General features: G+C 37.0%; 1 protein-coding gene across 1 annotated transcript in view; it reads left to right on the top strand.

Annotated features, from left to right (window-relative positions):
- Nucleotides 1–865: 865 nt before the first annotated feature.
- Nucleotides 866–8704, top strand: part of mazb (MYC-associated zinc finger protein b (purine-binding transcription factor)) — an 11797-nt gene continuing 3958 nt past the window's right edge. The window contains exons 1-5 of the mRNA XM_042767124.1: nucleotides 866–1663; nucleotides 1825–1975; nucleotides 6498–6871; nucleotides 8102–8349; nucleotides 8452–8515. Of these exons, the coding sequence (XP_042623058.1) occupies nucleotides 1631–1663; nucleotides 1825–1975; nucleotides 6498–6871; nucleotides 8102–8349; nucleotides 8452–8515 (870 nt within the window). The 5' untranslated portion in view covers nucleotides 866–1630. The remainder of the gene's footprint in view (nucleotides 1664–1824; nucleotides 1976–6497; nucleotides 6872–8101; nucleotides 8350–8451; nucleotides 8516–8704) is intronic.

Below are 8704 nucleotides of genomic sequence, written 5' to 3'. Positions count from 1 at the left end.
GTTTTATTTTAAGTTTTTTGGACGTTCAAACAGACGTAAAGTAAATATATACAAATTTTGCTCTTTCGCATATGAAAGTGTATCAATACGCATATTCTCGTTGGGTCTGTAATTGTTTGTTTGTGAATCAGGGCTACATTCTGTAGCTAAATTAATTGAAATATCAATATAAAACAAGCTTATTATAAGTTATACAGTTGTAAGTTAGAAGTTAGAAGTTTTTTATACGTTTTTTATATTGATTTTATTTTCAGATAGCCTACAATAAATATATGTTACTGATTACACATTTTAAAATTCGACAAGGAACAGTATTAATACGCGCATTCTCTTGATTTGGAAAAAATAAATCATTTAAAAAAAATCTCTCTCTTTCTATATATATATATTAACCGACAATGAAAATGCTGCATCCAAATACTGAGAGAACGTCTTTCCAAAATATTTTTATATAAATGGTCAAAGATATCGTACAGATTAATTCGGAGCGTCACAGCCTATCTTTTTTTTTTTTTTTTTAATTATTATTGTTTGTTTGTAATTACATTCTGTAAATTCAGTGAAAAACAAATTAATAGAAAGCACACGATTAGCTATACATTTGTAAGTTATTACAAGTTTTTTTATATATATATTTTATGTTATTACTACACATTTGGACTATTGTAACATGAAATTCGGCAAGGAACAGTGTATTAAAACGCACATTGGATTTACTAATGCTATTAAAAAAAACAACAACAATGAAAATACTGCATCCAGATATTAAGATATTGCGTCTTTCCGAGATGTTTGTATATGAATGAACGTCGTTGTCTCGAGCAGCAGACTGTGGTCACGTGACGTCAGCACTAGTGCCGGACGCTGTCGCTGTTTTTCTGTCGGCTCATCTTCTGAGAGGAAGGAGGAAAGCGACGGAAATAGGAGGAGAGAGCCATCCCTTTAAGAACAACTGGGACATAGCGGAGAGAGGAAAAGGAGAGGAGGGGGTAGAAGAAAGAGGAATTAAAAAAGAAAAGGAAGAAAGAGACAGGGAAGGGAGGGAGAGAGAGAGAGAGCGCGCGATAAAAAAAGAAAGATGACATCCTGTGAATCGAAGCGCCGAGGTGGAGCGGCGGGCTGCGGCCGGGCTCGAGTGTTATTCGTCCGGGTCACGGCTTGAAACCGACAGCGAGGCTTCGACAAACACCCGATTGGCCTGTCGGGGGGGATCGAGGAAAAAACACTGATTTATCCATAACAACCTTTAAGTTTGACTGTTTCAGATGCGCATTACGTCTAACCGCTATTTTAACGTCTTTATGCGTCAACTCCTGTTTTATAATGCATGGTGTAAGAGTGTAGAAATTACATGATTGCTTTCGATATTTAAAGTCATGCAAATGCCAATGAATAAATAGCACGTTGTTGTGATGTCTCGGTTAAAGTTGGATAGGAGCAAAGTAAACACTAAATAGTGTGCATTTTTGCCTGCTAATCTGAGAGGTGCATTAAATAAGTGATTGAGAGAAGAGTTTAAAAACAACGATACACTATTTGCAAACCGCAGAAGATTTAAAGCATGTCAATGGTGCGTTATTAATCTTAAAGATCGTGTAGTTGATTATAATATTCATCGCTGTGGAACAAAATGGATGCCGCGTGGAGCAATTTTCTCTTCCAGGTGAGACTGAACATGGTTTTGTTCGTGTGTGTGTGTAGACATTGATGTGCAATTCGTGTTGTTATGAAACATATGCGTTAGTACATTAAATGCACTCCAGGTATACCTACACTGGTAAAGTTTGAATTCAAACTTAGTACTTTGTGATTGTTCTTTCCCAGACCACACCTTCCCAGAATCAAGTGGAGGGGACCCTCCAATCAGAGCTTCTGCCTGTCCACACGACCTCTCCTCAAGCCCCGCCCACCGAGCACATAGCTCCGCCTCCATCGACAGTGGACACTGCTGCTCTGAATGAAGACCCTGTACCTGGTGGGTGAGAGGGAGGGAAGGGGAAGGAAGGGAGGGAGGTTTGGAGAGGAGTGAGGAAGCTGGCTGGGAGGGGTTGGAGGTTTTCTGTGGTTGCTCAGTGCTCCTCTGTGATCACATAGAGCAGTGCAAGCAGTGCTGCTTGAATATATGCATGTTATCTTCAGGCGGAGGTCAGTCATACTTCGTTATGACTCTTTTTAAGGCCTTACCTCAAGAAATGGGGACACGGTCATGAAAAACCTCGAAATATGGGGAAATTGGGCTTTTTCTGAAATGGAAATTTGTATAGAGAATCTAAAATCTAAAAATCCGATTAATCAGGAACATACTAATATTTCCTGGAAAGCAGTGAGTCAAAAGGTGTGTCTGGACAGGACAGGTGTTGTCACGTTTATCATTGTTTGGTGAATTTTCAGCTAGTGTTTTTAATAAGAGTCTGCACCGTTTGCGTGAGCGTGAAGGATTTTGCAACGGGTTCAAGTTGGTCACTTGAATTCGACTGAAATTAGTTTGAAAACTAGCTTGAAATGGAATTCCCTGTTCTATTGACAATAAACCGCAGAATTACACCGAAAGTCCACGTGGATTTCGCAACGGGTTTGGTTAGGGCTGGGCGATATGGAGCAAAAAATATATCTCGATATACGATATACAGTACAGACCAAAAGTTTGGAAACATTACTATTTTTAATGTTTTTGAAAGAAGTTTCTTCTGCTCATCAAGCCTGCATTTATTTGATCAAAAATACAGAAAAAAATAATAATATTGTGATATATTATTACAATTTAAAATAATTGTTTTTAAATTTATTATACTTTAAATTATCATTTATTTCTGTGATGCAAAGCTGAATTTTTAGGATCATTATCACATGATCCTTTAGAAATCATTCTAATATGATGATTCATTATCAAAGTTGGAAACAGTTCTAATGCTTAATATTTTTTCAGAACATGTGATACTTTTTTAGGATACTTTGATGAATAAAAAGTAAAAAAAAATAAAAATAAAAAAAGAAGCTATGTTTTTAAAATATAAATATTTTGTAATATCAATATACACTACTGGTCAGTAATTTGGGGTCAGTAAGTTTTTTCTTTCTTTTTTTTTTAAATAAAATCAATACTTTTATTCAGCAAGGATGTGTTAAATTGATAAAAAGTGATAGTAAAGAAAATATATTATTAGAATATATATTATTAGAATTTTTTAATTTTTTTTTAATAAATGCAGTTCTTTTTAACCTTTTATTCATCAAATATATTAGACAGCAGAACTGTTTCCAACACTCATAATAAATCAGAATATTAGAATGATTTCTAAATGATCATGTGATAGACTGGATGTTACATGTGACACTGAAGGCTGGAGTAATGATGCTGAAAATTCAGCTTTGCATCACAGGAATAAATTATTTTTTTAAAGTATATTCAAATAGAAAACTATTATTTTAAGTTGTAATAATATTTCACAATATTACTGTTTTTTCTGTATTTTTGATCAAATAAATGCAGGCTTGATGAGCAGAAGAGACTTCTTTCAAAAACATTAAAAATAGTAATGTTTCCAAACTTTTGGTCTGTACTGTATATCTCGATATCTTTACAGGAAAAATAACCCCCCAAAAACTACTGTAAAAACAAATATGCCAAATATTACATGTTTAGGGCCCTATGAAATGTTTTATTTTTTTCTTCACCATATGTTTTATTGTTACCTAATTCTGTGTTTAAGCAAGTGTAATTATTTGCTTAAACACATTATTAAACGACTTGGGGAAGTCGTGGCCTAATGGTTAGAGAGTCGGACTCCCAATCGAAGGGTTGTGAGTTCGAGTCTCGGGCCGGCAGGAATTGTGGGTGGGGGGAGTGCATGTACAGTTCTCTCTCCACCTTCAATACCATGACTTAGGTGCCCTTGAGCAAGGCATCGAACCCCCCAACTGCTCCCCGGGCGCCGCAGCATAAAAATGGCTGCCCACTGCTCCGGGTGTGTGTTCACAGTGTGTGTGTGTGTTCACTGCTCTGTGTGTGTGCACTTCGGATGGGTTAAATGCAGAGCACGAATTCTGAATATGGGTCACCATACTTGGCTGAATGTCACGTCACTTTCACTTATATAAATGCATAAAAACAACTTAATTTGTTACATTTTTTTTCTTAAAATAGCCTGATGTGAAATGTTTTTTCCCCTCTGAAATTCAGTGTATTCACATTTTTCTGGTTATCAAATGAAGGCATATAACATTCATTTAATTTATCTTTTAATTATTGAAAATTAAGCAAACTTTATTTTTTGGTAAACAGAGGGGATTTACTATTAAAAATAACACATGGAAGAAATGTTGTGTGATTATTCCTTAAATAATGTTTGTTTCATTTTAATATTAGTAGTAGTAGGCTATGTACATTCTGCTGAACAATAGGCTAGTAATAGATTTCTGGCAAAAACTTTTATTTTGACGGGTTTACCGTTACAGTTCTGTGTATGTGATACTACAGTCTATGATGTGATATGACGCTAGTTTTACTGAAATCAAATGTTCAGATGCTCATGAAGTGACTCTCAGAGCAGTTCTGGATTTGTTGTTCATGTGTTCACATCCTGATTTAGTGAGAAGACAGACTCTGAAATCACCGCGAGCATCACATGTGTAATAAAACGAAGAAGCGCTTCTGCGCCATTCATTAACAGAGACACGCAGAACATAAAGGATTCATATTTAAATAGACTTTTCCAGCTTAATATTTACAGATATTAGTCCATATCGCGATTTGATGTGAGTGCAATGACCTACTTTTGATTAATTCATTTAAAATTTGACAAATTCCGTGACATTCCACCTTAAACTGTACATTCCGTTTTTATGACTGGATTCCGCGATTCCGTCCACGTTTTCTGCATCGTGGAAATCATAGGGCCCTACAGTAGACATCTGCCTGCTGTTCGCCCGACGCCTTAAAACCGAGGTATTTCCATATAATGGAGCCAGTTGTCCTTTTTTTTATACTAGTTCTGCAGCCTCAGGTCTGGTTGCGGACGACGCCATGTTCAACGCGAGGGGGGAGGGGGAACAAAATCAAGGAGGCGGGGGCGAGCACAGCACAGAGAAGAAAAACAAGCAAAGTGGCAGAATCAGAATTAAATATAAACAATATATCGATATATACGATATGTCAAAATCCATATCGTGTTTAAAAAATATCTCGATATATTTTAAATATCGAGATATCGCCCACCCCTAGGTTTGGTGAATTTTCGCGGGTGAAGTCGAGTCATTTCAGCAGGAATCTGTGCAAGAATTTCATGTGAGAGCTAGGGCTGGGACGATAAATCGATGCAGAATCAATTCGTGGATCGATTCTTAGATTTTCAGAATGCATCGCGATTCCTCTGGAATCGATTCTGATCTTAGATTTTAACAGCAGATGGCGCTCTAATCTAGTTTTTATCCGCACACTCAAGTGCTCATGAAGAAGAGGGCTAAAGAGCGCTTGTGCGTTCGGCATATCATATAATTTAACCTCAGCTTAGAATGCTTTTATGACGCGAGATTAATGTAAACAGCCCACTGTGGACAACTTTGTAATTCGCTTCAACCTTTTCGAATTTTATGAATGATTATTTTAGGTTCAGGTGTGTGTAAGGATTTGGAAACGAGCAGAGTACGGTTGTTTCTAAAGCATGGAGTGTCATCTGATGTTCAAAACTGTGCTCAGAATCGATTCAAGAAAGAATCGCGATGCATTCGGAAAATCTCATAATCAAATATAAATCATTTCTATATTCAAAATACACATATTAATATTCCCAGCCCTAGTGAGAGCGAAAGATTTCCCTTTGGATGGATCTTTTTTGCCGGCAAAATTTCCCTAAAATTCTTGCGAAGTCATAGGTGAAAAAGAATCTAATGGTGCAGTCAAATTTACCGTTGTTTGGCGAACTTTTGCAGACGAAATCTACCCATTTTTGTAGAGAATCCACTCGATCTGGATTTTCGCATTGCAGATTTTGCAGCAGGTTCAAGTTGGTCACTCGAATTTGCTGCAGTGATCTACATAAAGCTGTTTGGTTTCAAAGTGACTTGCTTTACTATTGGCAATAGACAAAATGTTGCAGAAATTCTTGGAATGTCATAGTGTGTCTGTAAAGAGTGTTTCACATAAATTTCACATGAGTGTTAAAGATTTCTCAATGGGTTCTCTTGAATTTGCAACTTTGATCTTGGTTTGAAAGTGACACTGTAATAGACCCTAAACTTTATGCCTGTTAAGTTTTGCAAAAATTCTTGGAAAGTCAGAAGTTTGTAAAAATGCGGTCACATTTATTGTTCTCCGGCAAATTTTCATGGGCGAAATCTGGAACCCATGTGATTGGGAATTGCGCAAGGGTGAAAAAATTCCCCATGCAGATTTCACAATGAGTTCAAGTTGGTCACTGTAATTTCTAATGTGACCGACCGTACCTTAATCCTCTTATTGATATTTAGTAACTCTCAGTTTTGTCTGTTCATCCCATCAGTGAAGCCAGTGTCCAGACCGGCCCGCGCAGCTCATATCTGCTCAATTTGCAGCAAGCAGTTCAAAAACAGCTACAACCTGCGGCGTCATCAGTCCGTCCACACCGGTATCCGCATGAAGGGGGGGTCCCAGAGCCAAGAGGCCATGGCCAAAGAGAGTGCGGAAAGACAAACAGTGCCCCTCTCTCTCCTTCACCTCTCCATACCCCAACAGCAAACCCAAACGCTGTCCACTCTTGCTGTTCTGCCCGCTCCCCACACACAAGTCCTGGCCACTCAAGATGGAAACAATGTTGCCATGGAGAGCGTGGCTTCCACTGTGACCGCCCTCCCTCCTCCGGCTGCTGTTGTCATGGCAACAGGGGAGCCTGTACAGGTGGGCATCCGTGTGTGTGTGTGTTTTCAGAATCTGCTTCATGTGGCATACAGTGAATCACAAATGATGGTACAACCAATTTAACATACAATTAATGATTTGTTGACATCTGTTGTTCTGCAAGCCATGGTTGTACTTTCGGTTTACACTCTTACAGTGTGTTCTAAAGGTACCCATGTTCAGGGAAAACAGAAATGTCATTTAATAAGTAAAGACCTAAAAGTAATGGAGATCTCAGAACATTTCTGTATGTTTCTAGTTTTGCTTTATTTTAAAATATTTTATATGCTAGATATTGCATGCAAATATTTGTCTGTTAAGGGTCTTATTGGAGATTTTTGTGCACACACACACACACACACACACACACACATATATATATATATATATACATATATATATATATATATATATATATATATATATATATATATATATATATATATATATATATATATATATATATATATATATATATATATATATAATTCTATTAAAAAGTGTGAATATGGAGAGCAGAGAAGATATCAGCTGAATCAGCGAGAAGCAGTAGAGAGAAGAAATTGGTTGTCAGACTTTACCATTACCTAGTAAAACAAAAATAGCAGCAAAATATAAAATGAGCAATAATTTACACCTCTTTTTTTATTTGATATATTTATTTTAGTCCTTGTAATGCATATTATCACATAAAACTGCATTGATTGTTTATCTAATTACTCCTAATTACTGTTTAATTACTACTTAATTACATCCTAATTACTCAAATAGAGAATTTATTTAAATGAATGGACTACATTAGTATTTTGCATAATAAAATGCATGTTGTTATTTATATGATAATTATAAAATATATTATGAAAATATCTCCTTATAAAGCTAAAAATGCCCCTGAAAAAGTACTAAAGAAAGAACTGTACAAGCAACTTGGTTGTTAATTAATAAAATAATGAAGCTTCAGTTGTTTGAACATACGAAAGGTAAATGAGGATTACTTTTTATTAAAAAACAAAAACATTTTTCCTGCAATTTTTTGCATCAGTAGTACAGCTAAGCAACAGGATTGCATTACTGTGTGTGCACACTTCCAGAATCACACAGGTGTGCAGGCCATGCAAAATGATGACGTCACTTCTGTGCACTCACCTTTGCACTCGTGGAAGTATAAACCAAGCTTCGGGACATTCTTCAGACTTAAATATCTTCTAATTTCCCTGCTTCTCCTTTCAGAGGCAGGTAAACCAGAACCCCAACCCTGTGCGTAAAAACCACGCATGTGAGACCTGTGGGAAAGCCTTCAGGGATGTGTACCACCTGAACAGACACAGGCTGTCCCACTCGGACGAGAAGCCATTTTCCTGCCCGATCTGCCAGCAGCGCTTCAAGAGGAAGGACCGCATGAGCCATCACGTCAGATCGCACCAGGGAGGCGTGGAGAAACCCTACGTGTGCCAGCACTGTGCTAAAGCTTTCTCACGGTACAGACCTCAGATCTCAACACACTGACATTGTCTACAATACGTATGCACACTACTAAACCATTTGACTGTGATTGACATGTTTCTCACTCACTCTCTCAGGCCTGATCATCTCAACAGTCATGTCCGACAGGTCCATTCTTCAGAACGACCCTTCAAATGTCCGGTATGGAAGTTTGTTTTGGGTTTGTGTTGCAATTGTATAATTTACACTGTAGGAAAAGTCTTTTCTTGATTTTAGTGTATTTTTTTATGGTTAGAGGTTGCACAATATTCAGATATATATCATTAGATGATCATGCTCATTATATTCGGTTCTATGAGCTAAATGTAAAATAGCGGTATATATCTTATG

This window comes from Cyprinus carpio, chromosome A12 (assembly GCF_018340385.1).
Source record: "Cyprinus carpio isolate SPL01 chromosome A12, ASM1834038v1, whole genome shotgun sequence".
In the NCBI taxonomy this organism is placed as follows: Eukaryota; Metazoa; Chordata; class Actinopteri; order Cypriniformes; family Cyprinidae; genus Cyprinus; species Cyprinus carpio.
The sequence above is the reverse complement of the archived record's forward strand: the minus strand, read 5'-3'. Positions and strand labels throughout refer to the sequence as shown.